Here is a 17,551-nt window from a genome sequence, read left to right as displayed (position 1 = left end):
GAATGATGATCATCTTTTTTTTTCATGTCTCCATAATTTTAAGCCTTGTATCTGTGGATATAATAAACATTTTTTTAAAAATTGCAAACAGACTCGTAAGACAAGTCACAAGAGTTGGATAGTATTTTGTGGTCACCCCTTTAAAACAATTCCCTGTCTTTCCAGGTTGCAGGTTTGCTGGTGCTGAATTATAGCGATGACTACCACCACTGGCTGGCTACCAAGAGTCTCGGGCAGTGGCTACAGGAAGAAAAGGTGAGAAATATGCAGGCTGACCTGTCTGGACTAATTCTCTTCTAAACACCAAGGGCCATGTGTTTTTGGTTTAATCCACTATGTGGCACTCACACAGGCTTGGTAACATTTCTTTTTGGGGAAAGGACCTAGAGAATGTTTTAGAATCTCTTATTTTCTTGAGCCACTTAATTTTCCCATCCCCTTATATCCAGGATTGCGACATACAACTTGCATCATGGGTTCTAGTACCGGCTTTACCGTTAACTATCTGTGTGATTTTGTGCAGATCGTGTAATCATACCATACTTCCTAAATGTTTAACTCTTATGGGATAAATAGATTGCTATTAAATTTCTTTCTGCTCAAACATTACGACTCTATGACATATAATTTGATATAATATTATTTGAAGTAGTAATTGAAAAGGGTTATAAAACCTTGTCTTATACTTTCCTTAGTTTAAGTATTATTTTCTAATTAAATAAGAGGATTTCCCTGGTTTCAATATCAGATGTACTTAAAGTTAAGAGACCTGCTATATTTTTGGCTTCATCTCCAGTGTTGCTATAGCTGTTTTTTGTTGAATTATTGTGGGGTCTATAACTGATAGAGTATTATTCTGAGAAGCTCTGCCACACAGTGAACATCTACCTAAATATTGCTCCTTTCTGACAAATCAAGAAATCTTGATGTTGGCTTCCTGGGTTTCATTCTTTCTAAATCTTAAAGAGGGAGAAGAAGGCATCTATATCATCCTCTGAATCATTGCTCTTTCATTCTCAACCATTATCTGAATTCACCTCCATTCCCGAGACAGCTAATTTTTGTAACGGTCATTTAGGAGACCCTCCGCTTAATGTTTCCTTTGTGTCATCAGGCAACTGATATTACAGTTGCTCTGTGTCAGAACCAATGGTTTGAGTATAATCTTAATCCATGACTTGTTAGTTTGTTTTTAAAATGTGCTTTGAAACTTCTTTCATGATCACAGACACATAGAGTAGAAGAGGGTCTAAGTAACTAGTTCACCTCTTTCTGTGTACAGTGAGGAAGAACACGTTGCTCAAACATCACTCAAATAAATGGGAAGAAAAAAAATTAGAACCTGTTTTGCTGCTTCCTAACTCATTGCCCTTTTATTTTACCACATCTGTCTCTATCCAACCACTCAAAGAAAAGAAAACATGGTGGTATTGCCTGATTTCCTAATAGGATGGCCAAATCTCATTACAACCTGACTACTTAATAAGCATCTTCAGAAAAATGAGTTGAGTGTCTCATAGGTAGCCAGAACATTTGGCTTAAAATGTGGATTTGCACATTATTTATATTTCATTGCTTATGAAGTTCACAAATTACATTATTTATATATATAAATACATTTAATATATAATTATATATTATTATATATTATAATATATATAAATATGTAACATTACCTATTTAACATCCTGTTGTAAAAAGAAACAACACTGTAGCAGAAGATTGATGTTCCGAATTTCTCATTTTTTATTCTGAGGAAGGGCCTGGGTATTAAGAGTCCTGTTCCCAACTGGAACAGCAATTTACCGTGTTCTGACAACACAGTCACCCTGGGTCAGAGAAAAGAAAGAGCAGGGAAATTATTTACTGCTCAAGAAGATAGATGATGCTAAGTTTATAACTTGAAAACAATATGCTGGATCTAATTTCCTCCAATTTCACTGTCACTACAAATTTTTTTTCTTATAGGTCCCTGCAATTTATGGAGTGGATACAAGAATGCTGACTAAAATAATTCGGGATAAGGTATGATCATCATCTTTAGCCAATTCTAAGTTTCTCTCTCTCTCTCTCTACATAGATAGATAGATGATAGATGATAGATAGATAGATAGATAGGTAGATATGGATATCTATCTATATATATATTCCTGATACATATCGTATATAGTATATTTATGATGCTCACTCTTTATAAATTAAAAAATATAATATATATTCTATTTTTTATCAGTGCTTGAGGAGTCCAACGATATGAGAGAAAAAATCGGACCAGTTTCTGTCATTTGGGCCTCTGTCATCTTGTTTTACTACTTCTGATATATTTTCAAGACTGAATACTTGATTGGGAAGCTTGTTGCCAAATGGACTCGAGATTAATTCACTTGGCAGCAGGTTATTTAGCGCCCACTGTGTGTTCACTGTCCCAGTGAGTCGAGGCCTTTATAATTCTGCTCAAGTGACAGGGTTAGTGAGACCAGTGGAGAAGGTAACCAGGTGCATAACGATTTTGCCTCAATTTAATAGTGACCTGCTGAAAAAGGCAAACAAGGAAGTGTGCAGCATTGGTGCTGTTATTTGTTTAGTCTTGGAAGAGTAATCTGTAAAATTAATGAGTTATATTTCATGGGTGTGTCCAATGAGCCCTGCAAACGTTACTTCAGTTATATAGTCTTTCGTAAGACTGTACCAATGCCCGAGATGATAAAAGGTAATTTTATTTTTTGCTTGCATATCTGATTGCTGAACCATCTGACCCCTCCTTTTGAGAATATGTCATCATCATCTGCTTGCTTCTTCTAGTTGGAAAAGGAGGGCACTATTTTTTTCCCTACACAAAACGTTCATATCCCAGACCAGAAAGAAAATTACCTCACTAATGCTAACTTAATTCCCCAAATACCACTAAAGTTTCCCATTGAATTTTATTACATAAAAAAAGGAAAAAAAAAGAAATAATACTATTTCAAAGTGAAATAGACTCTTCAAGAAGATCTATTGTAGACTCCTTATCAGAATGTACATTGACATAGGATCTCTGTAAAGAGAAAGAAGAGCTTTCTGAAAACAGCTCTTTGAAGAAGGCACAGCCACACACCCATGACTGGAAGGAAGACAGTGAGAGCTTACACAGTCCTTCCACTCCACCTATTATTTTACTTCCTCCTCCATAATTTTCCTGAGATACCAATGAGAATGACATGCTGGTACTTTCCACCCTTACTCATTCCCAGGTGACTGCTCCTTTCCTTAAGGGATACATTTCAGAAGGAAATAAAGGCTTCTTTCTCTTCCCTTCAATGCAGTGATTTCCTTGGACCAAGGCAAATCAATGAATTATCTTGACTTTCCCCAACCCCACCTGGTAAAGTCTTGGTTACTAAATGCAATATGCTATTTTTGTTAAATAGATAAAGCTAGGCCTACTAGCAAATAAGTAACTCTTATGACATATCTAATAATAAAACATTTGCTGTGTTCAGGCTAGCAAGGCTAATTTGTGAAAACCTCACAGAGGTCAAAACATTCTTTAAAATTCAGGGCCTTAGGGACAAAAGGACATTAACACATTCAAATCAGCAAATATTTTCAACTCCACTTCTCAAAGGTTGTGACTTATAGAGCATTTTCACATCACTTTGTAAATGAATTTTACTACCCTAATTTACTTAATTCTCCTTCTTTTCAAATTTCTACAACTTTTAGATTTCTTATTTTCTTCTCAATAGATTGTCTCATCCATGTCCCCAGTGAACTATCTTTAGGGCACATGCACCGAGGGAAGAGGTACCCTAAATGCTCTAATTTGCACCAGCCTGGAACTCAGTCGGACACCTGAATTCTGATGCCTTTTGAATTTGCTTACTCTAGGTGCCAGTTTCCACCCTAAAAATAAATAAATAAATAAATAAATAAATAAATAAATAAATAAATAAATAAATAAATTGTACTTCCCAGGGTGTTTCTCGAAACATATTGTGCAAATTAATTCGTCTTTCCTGGTTGGGAAGATGAGAGACTTCTGCTGATGGTTATGAGTAGTTATAGAGACATTTAGATCTTGGAGCAGCCATTTCAATCCTCATGGATGGATCCTGTCAGTACCTTAACTATTGCTCCCTTTTAACTGTCTAATTTTGTTTTTGATAGGGTACCATGCTTGGGAAGATTGAATTTGAAGGTCAGTCGGTGGATTTTGTGGATCCAAATAAGCAGAATTTGATTGCTGAGGTTTCAACCAAGGTGAGAGATTTCCCTTCATTTTTTTTTCTTAGTTTTATTTCTTAGAATATCAAGATCTTCACGTAGGCTGAGGTCATCTTCCTGAAGCACCCACGTTGAGGAGGGGGGGAGGATCTCATAGCTGCTAAGATATATATTACAAATCGGTGCATTTATTTTTTTAATTTGTTTAAAGATTTTATTTATTTATTTATTTATGACAGAGAGAGAGAGAGAGAGAGAGAGATAGATAGAGAGAGAGAGAGGCAGAGACAGAAGCAGGCTGCATGCAGGGAGCCCGACATAAGCCATCCGGGCTGCCCCAAATCAGTGCATTTAAAGTTAGTAACTTTTACTTGCTGCAATGTAGCATGATTCAGAATGACTCTAGAGAACAGCATCTTATGAAGAATTCGTGCTGTGAGAACTTTGGTGCACCAGGGCCTTTCCTTAAGAAAATGTTATTAAAAGACTGAAAAATCACCTAATTAATAGCATGTCAGCCTCAGTGAAAACATACATTGATATTATCTGATATTCCCATTCCTATGCCTATTCACATGGAAAGGGGGACCATGATTATGGGTCCCTGAGGATCAGTCCTAGCCTTGATGCTGACGTTGGGCACAAACATGCATTCACAGGATGGTGAAGCATAAGAAATATGAGTTGCTAAAGACAGTGAATTTTATTTATTTTTTTAAAAATTTTAAAAAGATTTTATTTATTTATTCATGAGAGACACAGAGAGAAGCAGAGACACAGGCAGAGGGAGAAGCAGGCTCCATGCAGGGAGCCCGATGTGGGACTCCAGGATCATGCCCTGGGCCAAAGGCAGGCACCAAACTGCTGAGCCACCCAGGCGCCCCAAGACAGTGAATTTTAAATTAGACATAATTGTTTATATATTTGGAACCTGATTATGTCATATGCAATAGTCCCTTGTTTTCAATTCTAGAATATGTCCATTCAAATGGCATGAAACTTTTTTTGTTTTTGTTTCTATACATTCTCCTGTAAAGTGATTTAGTTGAAGACACAGCATGAAAAAGGGTGATTTTTCCTTTTAGAATTGAAAACTACCTTGGAGATCTACTGTGGCCTTTTCCACATGTGAGGAACACTGACCTAGAGAAATTCACCTTAAAATAAATTCTGTAGTCATAAGGTTAAAAATAGTGCATAATACATTCCTTTCTTCAAGACTCATAATGCACATTCATATATTCATGCGTCTGTGGGGTCTTGCTTAAAACTTGCCATTCTGTATGGGGAGTATATAATGTACTTTGTGTGGGGACCAGCAACAAGGAGCCTCTCTGTATTTTTGTCTACATCAAATCAAGAGAGCGATTGCAATGGTGAAAACTGACTCTGTTTCTTAATGCTAGTGCAATTAAATAATTTCACTGTAGCTGTGATAAAATGAGTGTTTGTATCAGATTATATTTCTTCTCTGAGTTTTGTTTGGATATGTTTGATAACTTAATTCATTGTCTTGTAATTGCAATTTGATGTAGCTACAACTAGATGGTAATATTGCTTTCTTTTGTAGTAGAAGCCTAAGGTTAAAAATAAATCTATACTTTTTCAGATTATTTGATGAGAGAGCTGATCTGTAGCACTTATGGATCAGCTCAGCAATAATTTCCCCAGATCATGGAAGGAATGGGACATTTTTTTTTCTCTAGAATAGTTAACAGGGGAAAAAATGTGACAAATTTTATAGATAGATAGATAGATAGATGATAGATAGATAGATAGATGTATTTCAAGTGCAATTTAAGGATTATGATTTCCCATTCTATAGAGTTTGTGGAAAGTGGCGAGTAGACATTTCAGTTAAAGGAAAATGCTCTTTCAAATATCCAGGTTGCAACTTTCCTCTAAAACCTTTTGGAAACATTGAAATCATCCTAAATACAGGATATACTATGTAGCTCTCAAAGCCATAGTCAGTGTGGGCACCCAGCCCTCTAGGCTTTCTCTCCACTTCTATTATTTCTCCTTTTATGACTTTGGGAACTGCTTCTTGGGTAAATGCCTGTGAAAATGGATCTAGCTCCAAGCAGTGCTTAAGATGTAGGTAATGATTATGATATGCTCGGGGATCCTTTTATGAAGTCTACCATTTAAATGTAAATGATTGCATAACCTAAAGAGACCAGTGGTCTACACTAGTTTAGCAATCCTCTGCCTCTCATACTGATTTTATCCATTAGCTCCACTGCATAAGCCTAATGCGCAACAGCTCTGGCCCATCCAAACTTTATTGCAAGTTGAGGATCAAGTGGTATTTAAAGCATGATGTATCTATTACCACATCTATCTAGCGCTGAATCAGGCAATGATACTTGAAAATTCCATTGCCACTGGTTGTTAATGAGGTAAAACATGGGAGAGATTATTGTTAACTATGGAAGCAACTAATTTCTTAGGGATCATTGTTATTACTGTAATCAACATTTTGTATAAAACAGCAAAGTATCATTTCCCTCATAAAAAAAAAAAAAAGATACAGTTTGTGGCACTCGCTGTGCCTTATAAATTGATTGTTAACAGCCAGTCACTCCCTAGTAGTTAGCAATCAATCTGTTGCCAATAGAAGTGCAAAGCATCCTCAGATGTGTTTATGATATTGGCGTGTTGCTCCTGGCTGGTACTTCCCTCTCACTGTCTGCTTGTTAAAATGGCAGGATGTCAAGGTGTATGGCAAAGGAAACCCCACGAAGGTGGTAGCTGTAGACTGTGGGATTAAAAACAATGTAATTCGACTACTAGTAAAGGTAAGTAATCTGTTCCGTCTGAAAGGTGAGGATTTGTAATTTTTTGAGGATTTGTAATATTGATCTTTCATGTTAAACTGATCTCCTTTCTCTGTTTCAGAGAAAATTTGTGTGTTCCCTTGGAATGTCGGGGGATCTGCTCTCTAGTTGTCTTTGATCTACAAAATAACACATGTATCCCTGTTAAAATTAGAGATGTAGACTATATTTTTTAAAAAAAATCTTTAAAGGCCACAAACACAGAGAAGAATGATGGCTATTCTTACCACATATTGACTGACATTCTGAGATATGCCATGTTTACTTTCTTTGGGTTTAGAGATGACCAGTCAGTTGGAGAATTCCTCTACTGGACTCTGTTTATTATGTGCCAGCTGTTTACAGGGATCATGGCCTGATACAGTACAAATTTTCATGTGGATTGATATAAACTTTTAGACAACCAACTAAAATCAAACCTTAAAAATCCTTCAGGAGGGTGTCACCATTATCATAATTTTTTCTTGAATATTGTTTTGTTGCGATTTTTCCTCCTCCCACCTCTCCATCTCTCCCTCTCTATCTGTGTCTCTCTGTTTCTGCTGATGCTGTCTCAGAGGTCAAAGACTGTGTTTCTCTCTCTCCCTCTCAGTCTCAAACATGCATGCATACACAACATGCACACACACACACACACACAGACATTTGCATAACACCAACATAGTGTGAGTGTAGAGGAATCCTTCAAATCACCTTTGCTTTGTTAGAGAATATCACCAATATCCAAATCATGATTTCATATTCTGGTCAATTTTATTAACTAAAATTTGCATGGACTCTTCAGTAGCAGATGCTGTCAATGGCCTATTTATATCTCCTTCTCATTTTACCATTATAAGGCATTTTGCCCAACCACCACTTGAAACGTCTCTACTTCATTGCCTGCAGCCTCTCTTCAGATGGTTGGAGCCTGTTGGGAAGTAGGAAATACCACACAATTAATGATCCCAGAGCAATTCCGACCCAATGACTAGAGAAGGTCAGCGTGTAGATATCCGAACTTCTTTGTCCCATGACTGAGCTATCTTGAGGGTGGATAGTCAACACTGGCTCTCAGAGCTCCTCAGTGGACTGAAGCTCTAGTTGTCCACAGGGCTTGGTAATGCATACTTCATGGGGTGCTTCATAGTGTCACTTTCTGTTGGTACTTCTTAGAAACCCTTCCAATTATACTTCTTTCCCTCAAACCCTTGTCTTAGGAAATGCTTCAAGGGAAATCATCAAAGATATCTTCCTACCGACTTCTATATACAAAAGTTCTAATTATTCTCTCAGAGGTATAAATACTACAGGTAATATGAGAAAACCCTAGGAAAGAAGGCTGATGAAATTTGGTCAGATTTTTTAAAAAGCAAAACTAAAAAAGGTGAGAGGTGGACCAACTAAAAATTTGCAGAAAATAGATTTATCTTTTTTTTTTTTTTGGTCACTCTCTCTACCACAGGTAGTGAAAATAACCTATATTCCTGGGTTCCCAGTCAGGAAATCTTTAGGCTCTGAAACCTCTTGAAGTAGGGAAAGTGTGTTATCTATTTTTTCAGGATCAAAAGTTTAGTGGTATTTTTTTCTCCACTTTCTATTGACCATTGGCTTTGTATACATCACACAAAACACAGTGAGCCACCAAGGACATTTTCCTCAGCATTCTCTGTTTGAATCATGTACTATTCTTCCCTCCACCTTAGGGAGAGGTTAGTCAAGAGATAGTCTAGGCAAAATTACCCTTTGGCAAAGAAAAATATTATTAAATTGATCATTTTTGCCTCTCTTTTCCAGCGAGGAGCTGAAGTGCATTTAGTTCCCTGGAATCATGATTTCACCAAGATGGAGTATGATGGGCTTTTAATTGCCGGAGGACCCGGAAACCCCGCTCTTGCGCAACCACTAATCCAGAATGTCAAAAAGGTGCAGTAAACCTGGGGATAGTGTGTATCTGTGTGTGAGGTAGAGGAAGTCTGCTCCATGCTGCTGAAAAGGTGGTAATATATTTTAGGTATTTAGATGTTCTTTAGTGCTCCTATCTGTGACCTCTGGGGCAGTGTCAGCTATTATATGAGAGGAACCAGTGAGGAGAGAGCACCAGAGGAAAAATAACCTTTATTCAGGCAAAGTAACTCAGATTGTGTCCTTGAGTTAAGAGAGCTAGAGTCCATCTCCATATATGCCTTTCTGTACAATTGTAAAATGACAGTTCATGTTTCTCACCATGATCTTGGGATCTATAACAGCTTCAAGTTTCTGAAGATAAATATTAAGTTTTGTTTAGTTTGAATATTAGGTACATTTTTCAAATTCTGCTGCTACACATTTGTCAGTCGTATTCTTATTTATAGTCTAACTTTTTATTCAATTACTCTTCTCTTTACCTTGTTAATTAAGAAAAAAAGAGATGCTTCATTTTTATTCCTTCAGAGGCAGCATTTTTTTTTTTTTTGGAACTGTACTTCTGGTTAATAAAAATTTTCCCTGATTTAGATTTTGGAGAGTGATCGCAAGGAGCCATTGTTTGGAATCAGTACAGGAAATTTAATAACAGGACTGGCTGCTGGTGCCAAAACCTACAAGATGTCCATGGCCAACAGGTAAGACTGTTATATGTCTTTTTACAGGTCAAACTAGCTCTGAAATACTACTAATGGTAATTAACACAAAAGCCCTAGAGAACTTACATGCCATTTTCTTCAGAAAAAACAGATAACCATATTATTACATAGTTCACAGTTGTTTGGTTACCTGATACCACTTTTATTGCATTTTTGAAAGGCAGCCTTCTCTAACAATGACATTGCTATAGTTTATTTTCCTTCCTTGGCATAAATTGAGATTATTATGTTCAATCAAATGATATTCCAAGGGAAACTGTTCTGGTTTCCAAACTTGGTATCAGAGCACTGATAACATTGTAAGACTAGTGTGACTTAACCACCGGGAAGTCTTCAGATCCTCTCCATTTTACTTCCTTACCCCACATAATGCCAATTTATTCAACATGGTGCCCTCCGCCATGGCCTACCCTCCACAGAAAGTGGAATTCAAAATGATTCAGGACAGAGTAGTTGTCTCTTTAATATTTACCAAAAACTCTTCTCTGGCTTTAAAATTACATATCTCCCTTAACATAAATTACTTGTATTTGTCTGTTAAGCTAGTGAGCAACTCTTAACTATTTGTTATGAGCACAGTTCTCCTTTTTTCTGATGGTAGAAGTTGAGTAGACCTGGTATTTAACACACAGTAAAGCTTCCTGAATTGATTTCTGTTGCTAAAATTATTGGCATTTACAGTCTATGGCTTTTCTCACAGAATAATTTCCACTAAGCAATTGAAATTTTCATATTTTAATAGGTTTTCCTCATTCACTATTTTACAATGAATGCATTTATATTCTTTTCTTCACTTTTTCTGTTTCCTATTCTTTTTCTCCTTTTCTCTCCAGAGGGCAGAATCAGCCAGTTTTGAATATCACAAATAGACAGGCTTTCATTACTGCTCAGAATCATGGCTATGCCCTGGACAACACCCTTCCTGCTGGCTGGAAACCACTTTTTGTGAATGTCAATGATCAAACCAATGAGGTAAGTGCTCTCAATAAACCTGTTCAGTTGGCAATGGGTAATGCAGGGCTTTTCATACTCTGCTGTATAGACATCTTGTTTATGTGGACTTTTTTGGGGTGTGTGTGTGTGTGTGTGTGTGTAAGAACTCTTTTTATAGGTTATTTCCCATAGTCCTCTGCTTTTTAAAAAGTCATTTCTGTCTTATTCTCTCATCAGTTGGCTCATTAAGATCCACTCTTTGAGTGGTTAATCAGTGATCATCTTAACACATTCATTCTAGTGGTGGAGGTCTGTTTGGGCCTAGTCTATGTTGGTGTCTGAGACTCACTTGGCTCTGAAGTAGCCTTTGAGAAGACCCTTAGAGAAGTAATTTAGGCATTGGAGATAAGAAGAGGATTTGAGTTTATTTTGAAAAGAGCCTGGGGCGGGAGGAGGGGGGCTCAAAGGCTAAAGACCAAATGGGTTGTTTTATTAAGGGGACCACATTTGTTGAGTCTTTGTTGGCCTATTTTTATTATGAGTGTCAGCTGTTAGAATGTCCGTAAGCTTTTAACTCAGGTTTTTTTTTTTCTATTTGAACTTTATTGTCCACTGAATAATACATAGCCCTGGTTGACATTCATTGTTACAGAAGGAATTTCTTTCTATTTCCTATTCCTCTAGGGGATTATGCATGAGAGCAAACCCTTCTTTGGTGTACAGTTCCACCCAGAAGTCAGCCCAGGCCCAACAGACACTGAGGTATGTCACAAAATGAGGCCTATTATACTCTTATTTTTTTTTCAAATCAGAAATATATTTATGCAGAAACTTGAGAAACAAAAATAATCACCCCAGATGATCTTGGGTACAGAACATATTTCAAGAGGAGTGCTTTGATAACACATGTATATTGCATTAAAATTTCCCCATGAATATCATGGAGGAAGTTTCTGTCTTTTTTAAAATTTAAAGTGGAAAAGCCCTTAAGAAACCTGATGCAATGCTATTTTTATTTAAATCGTTATCACTCTAATATATTTAGTTCTGAAATTTACAATTGTTGTACTATGCAAATGAATTCCCTCTTGCTCTCTTGTTCTCATAACTGAAATGAAATTTTAATCCCCCATCTGTGACTTCACAAAAATCCCTATGGCAACTGGTTGTGTAGCCAGGAAGGGAGAATAAACAGCAGCAGGAGAAGGAAGAAGGGCAGGGGTGTGCGGGAGGGGAGAGGGGATGCACACACATGTATGTGAGTCAGATGGCTTAAGAAAAGAACCATAAGGAATGCTTAGAGGAGTTTTGTTTTTAATTTAAATATTTGTATTTCTTGTGTGAGCTTTTGGTTCAGAGCTCAAGGTCCTCTTTTCAAACAAGAGCTTGTGGAGACACAGAAATGTGTGGAAAGTCGAGTGTGGCTTCTTCTCTCACACCCTATGGCCTCCAGTACTAAGAACTATAGTTCTTCTCTGTCAGAGGATACCCCAGAGAAGACACCTGGGCAAAATGAGGAGAATCAGAATTTTCCTTCTATAAATTCTACTTCCTCATCCCTGAATTGCCTTTGTAGATGTAGATGTTTTGTTCATTTTTAAATATTTTTAGGAAATAATGATTCTTAATAGCCCAATCGGTATAAACAATACTTACCCATGATGAAACACGTAAAGAAAATTTTGGGTGCCTGGGTGGCTCAGCTGGTTAAGCATCTGCCTTTGGCTCAGGTCATGATCCCAGAGTCCTGGGATGGAGCGCCCCATGGGCCTTCTTGCTCAGCAGGGATCCTGTCTCTTCCTCTCCCTCTGCACCTCACCCCCCACTTATGCTCCCTCTCTCTCTTTCTCTGCTCTCTCTCTCTCAAATAAATAAATAAAACCTTTTAAAAATTATTTTTAAAAAAGAAAAAGAAAATTTGGTTACATACATTTATGGCCTAATGCATGCTGAATACTATTTTTTTTTATTTAAAAATATTTTGCCCATATTAGTACTTCAGATTAGGAACATTGATTTATTTAAAAATATTTTGCCCATATTAGTACTTCAGATTAGGAACATTGAAATTAAGACATGCAATATGAAGTAGCACTCAATCCCTTTTTTTGGCCTGCCAAATAGTTGCAAAATGAATATCTTTGTTGAAGTTTATCATGTCTCGTGAAACAACAGAAGTAAATTCATTGGTAAAGTTTAAGAATAAGCTTTGGAGATATTTTTAGAGCTGATAGAAATTTTCAAAATCCAGTTATTTCTAACTTTAGGATACATAAGTAGTATAGCTTTAATTTCTTTTGTATTACTAGAGTTTTATTTAGAAGAAACCATTTAGAAGAAAATAACTCATAATTAAGGCAATGAAAACTTGACATTCTCACAAGGCATGATCTGAAATGTTCATTGTCTACTGAAAACTTTCTTTGATAGAATTTGAAGTGAACAATTAGAAATGTTTATTTGATATAATTCTTAGAGTAGTAAATACTTAGTTTTGCCAATTTGGGCAGAAAAACAAAAAACAAACATTGCATATGAATACTTATCCTAAAAAATTGTTACTTAATTGAAGATCAAATTTAACTGGGCATATATGTATTTTATCTATCAGCTTATGAATTTTCTAACTAGTTGATTCTATTTTTTTTTCTAGTACCTATTTGATTCTTTTTTCTCACTGATAAAGAAAGGTAAAGGCACCACGATTACATCGGTTCTACCAAAGCCAGCACTAGTTGCATCTCGAGTTGAGGTTAGTATATGTGGGCTTCTTTTGGTTTATGTATTTTTGATTTTCTCCATCATATGATAATTTTTTTTTAAATGAATGATGTCAGCCATTATAATGTTTATAAAAATGATTGGTAATCTTGTAATTACCCATTATTTTAGCATCTAACTATTTGGTCTGTTCCTGATGGTGTTCATTGAGATTTTCATGTTTTGATTTAAAATCATATCTTTTGCAGTTTGCTTGTTCTAGAATATTTGTAACAAAATAATTTAATAAAGAATAAGCGTTTAGTTTAGAATTTGATATGTTCTATCACTTAATAACTATAGCCTTATATATGCTTGAGATACAGTTCAGGTTATAGAATCATTAGAAACAATATAACTTTTTTGTTTCAGCTAGAAGAATTATTATTCAAAATCATGAATAGAATAATATTATTTTATTTAAAAGGAGCAAATGGATAAGGAGTACTATAGTGCAAACTTGAATCCTTATTTGTGTAAATGTATAGATTGATATAAGGTTTCTTTTTTTTTTTGATATAAGGTTTCTATCCATTTCCTTCATAGTTAAACCACACATATAACCAAATCATTATTATATAAAATTCAGAAGAATGTATATGTATTTTCAAGTATATATATATGTGTGTGTGTATATATCAACTCTTTTTACAAATAGAAGTAATTGAATTATATGTTTACATGAAATGATAATTTGAGTTGGATGCTCAGTTTTAAGGATTTCCATGGAAGCCTTTTTTCCTGAGATGGAAAGATTGGAGGTAATCAACCCACTCAGTATGGAATCAAATTGTGGGTTGTTGGTAGCCAAAGAAGCCATGTACTTACTTATAGCATTTTTCTCAGGATATCAACTGATGTTTCAGATGTTTTTCTTTTGTTAATGATGAGGAAAAAGATAATACCTTTGCATGTAGTAGGCATCCAATAAATACTTGTTGAGGCAAACCAAGTTTCCCAAGTTCTTGTCTTTTGCAGTGGCCCTTTTCCTCTGAGGGGTTTGGCACTGGTGCCTAAAAAATAAGCAGTATCGTTATTTGCTTGGAATCATACATACAACCTGTAGAATTTCAGTTGCCTAGATATGAGCTTTTTCTTATTTCATTTTCTGTAAGTATTTCTGGCACGAACTATAAAGGTGAAAGTGTGAATATGAAAGTTCACTCATGTCCCTTGCCTTCTCTGTTTTCATTTGGCCCAGAGTCTTGCTTTATTCAGAAGAAAACTATGAAATATTGAATACACTTAAATTTTAGGGAGATTCTTATCATATATATACATACACATAGATGTATGTATTCACATATATATTTACAAAAATTTTTTTGATATTTATATATCTTTAAATAAGATGTAGACCTCTTCTCAAAATTTCTTACTTAGGTGAAAAACACTTCATGAACTTTGGAAATTAGAGACTTTTAAATTGTTAGTCTTTTCCCTCACATATTATGTATTTTTTGAAACGCTGTACTTTAAATCATCTAAACGATGTAGTTAGGACTTCCCTTTCTGGAAATTGCTGATTTTCCCCTCTTACTAATCAGAGCAATGTCATTTTCTTATTGCTTACAGGTTTCCAAGGTCCTTATCCTAGGATCGGGGGGGCTGTCCATTGGTCAGGCAGGAGAATTTGATTACTCAGGATCACAAGCTGTAAAAGCCATGAAGGTGAGAGATCTTTGTAAGAATTAATATACTCCTTTAATGAGTCTAATTAGTATTTTATAATTTAGATTTATGACACTACCTCTTTTCAAAGTCATTATAATTGATTTTCTCAACTATTTCTTGCACATCTTATATTAAAGAAACTTTGATCACAGGCAAAACTTTTAACTTTCGCAAAATTTTTTTGCAATTTGCAAATCAAGAACTTTAGAGTGGTCTCCAAAATTATGTTACCACCTATTTTTACTGAAAACATAGAAAGCCACGTTTACAGATATTCCTCATTTCTTTGGAGGCAGTGAGACAAGTAAAATATACTTGTCTTTTGTGTGAAAGAGGAAATTTGCCTATCCTTAGTGCTCTAAGATAAATGTTCTAGAGTATGCTTCAGGCATCTCTGTGGTTAAAATGGAAAGATCCAGTTGAGGTAGCAAAGGCAACATATGTCTTTTGTCCAAGCTTTAGAAGTTGTTATCTGTCCCTTGGGGACTCAATTTCTCATCTGTGACTTGGGCTGGATGACTGACCAGAACGATTAGGTGGGTTTTCATGTGGAAAAGAGGATTTGATACTCATGTGGGAAAGAACACCCCCCACCCTGTTTCTTCAAAGTCTCTTAATATCTCCCCAGCCCTGTATCATAGTAAAACAAACCTTTAGAAAAACTTCATTGTACATACAAGGTATTTCTATTAAAGAGCTAACTTGGCTTCTCTTTGCTGTCCTTATTTCCTTGAATATTACCCATTTTGGTACTAATCAGTTGTCCAGTGTATGTGAGCTCTTCTGTGACCTTGCCTCTGGCTTTGCAGCGCAAAGCCATTCTCCAGAGACTTGGCTAGGAGAAAGCAACACAAAGAAGACAGGAGACTAGGACAACAAAGGCAGGAAAACATTTGGCCAGAATTTTTCTTTTTGTTTTATTTCTATGCTATATACATAGATTTTCACCTGACAAATGTCTGTTGAAAAAAAATGGAATAGCAGCTTTCAATTACGTTGCTTTTCTTCCCATTTGTTTTTATGTTTTAATACTCTTCTCTATACACGCATAGGTGCACACACACAAGCACATATATTTTTCGTGCACACTTTCAAGGAATACTTTACTTCAGTGTATTATGATTTGATTTTTCTTTATATAGTTAAAGGATGTTCAATGCTTAAGATTGGTTAGAATGTAATGTAAGTGTGTTCAGGGTTTATAAATACATTTAAGAGGCATATGTTTTTTTATTCTACTTGGTAGTTTTATAAAGAATTAATATTTTCATAGCTTGTATTTTTTATGCACTTCATTTCCATTAGGTGAAGTTATATATTTTAACTGAAGAATAGGAATTATTAGTTATAGTACTGTGATTAATTAGGAAGTTAGTTGAAATGAATTTATGGACTAAATATTTAAGAATAATCAGATGCTGCATATATTATAGCCAGAACTATATTAGAAAAATAATATAAAATTTATTAGAATAGTTGGAAATTATTTCTAAGTTTTAAAATATATGGACATTCTTCACAGTCATTTGTGGAATCGTTACCTATATAATTTGATTTACAAAAATAACCATATTCATTGTATAACACATTCAGGGAAATACAAATATACTTAAGTCTGTTGGTGCTCTTCTTTGGTAGTGAGACCTCCTGTAACTTCTATTGAAGACGTGATCTCCATTTAGGCTTAATTATTTCAATATCAGCCTATATTTTAAATGCATTTGCTTATCTGTATGTATTCAAAAATTTCTGAATGATACTTTTTAAAAAATAATTTCTGAAAATATTCAGAGATGACTCATATTGAGGAAAGGGCATAAGACTTGAATCATAAGACTTGGATTAGAGTCCTAATTTTGCCATTTATCAGTTAGAGGATCTTTGGCAAGTCATTTAACCTAATTGAATATCAATTTTTTCATTGGTTAGGTAGAAATTTCTCTTGTAGCCTTGGTATAAAAATCAAATAAATTAATAAAAAAGTGCATTATAAGTTTTAAGGCACTATTTGAATTTAAAGTAATATGGAATATATTTAATATTTTATTCAGATCCTCCCCCCAGAACACGTAGGGCTTTCAAAGATGGTTTCTATACTCTGAATATTTTGTTGATGTTTTAGAAGAGTTCAAAATTGATGTGGTAATAGGTAAAATAATAAGAGCCATATGGCCATATTTTATAATAATTATTTTGCTAAGTGTCACCCTCATCCTAGTTTGTAGAGCTATTATTCTTCATAGCCTACACGAAGAATTATTTTTGAGGTCTCTCCAGATGTCAGAAATAAGATAGACCTATAAATATCTTTATACACACACATAGACACACATTTTTTTTTGCCATATGGTCATTTTCTTTTAATATAATATGTATAAAGAGTTGTATAATGCTCTTTGTTAAAGCACTACGTCAGGCATGAAAATCTGAAAAGACGGAATCCAGCAGAAGGTTCTCAGTGCTTCCAGCAAGGAAATACATCATCTTGCATTTTAAGTGTACACTTCATGTTGGTCTCTGACAAACATTGGAAAG

The 17,551-nt window shown here is 35.2% G+C and overlaps 1 protein-coding gene across 4 annotated transcripts in view; it reads left to right on the top strand.

Moving 5' to 3' along the window:
- CPS1 (carbamoyl-phosphate synthase 1) overlaps positions 1-17,551 on the top strand; it is a 354,529-nt gene that overhangs the window by 260,120 nt on the left and 76,858 nt on the right. For all 4 annotated transcript variants that reach the window (XM_077885468.1, XM_077885466.1, XM_077885467.1 and 1 more), the window contains 10 exons: positions 166-255; positions 1,969-2,025; positions 4,150-4,242; positions 6,918-7,007; positions 8,823-8,951; positions 9,522-9,628; positions 10,483-10,621; positions 11,267-11,344; positions 13,236-13,334; positions 14,918-15,013. In XM_077885468.1, coding sequence (XP_077741594.1) covers positions 166-255; positions 1,969-2,025; positions 4,150-4,242; positions 6,918-7,007; positions 8,823-8,951; positions 9,522-9,628; positions 10,483-10,621; positions 11,267-11,344; positions 13,236-13,334; positions 14,918-15,013 — 978 coding nt within the window. The remainder of the gene's footprint in view (positions 1-165; positions 256-1,968; positions 2,026-4,149; positions 4,243-6,917; positions 7,008-8,822; positions 8,952-9,521; positions 9,629-10,482; positions 10,622-11,266; positions 11,345-13,235; positions 13,335-14,917; positions 15,014-17,551) is intronic.

This window comes from Canis aureus, chromosome 36, assembly GCF_053574225.1.
Source record: "Canis aureus isolate CA01 chromosome 36, VMU_Caureus_v.1.0, whole genome shotgun sequence".
In the NCBI taxonomy this organism is placed as follows: domain Eukaryota; kingdom Metazoa; phylum Chordata; class Mammalia; order Carnivora; family Canidae; genus Canis; species Canis aureus.
The sequence above is the reverse complement of the archived record's forward strand: the minus strand, read 5'-3'. Positions and strand labels throughout refer to the sequence as shown.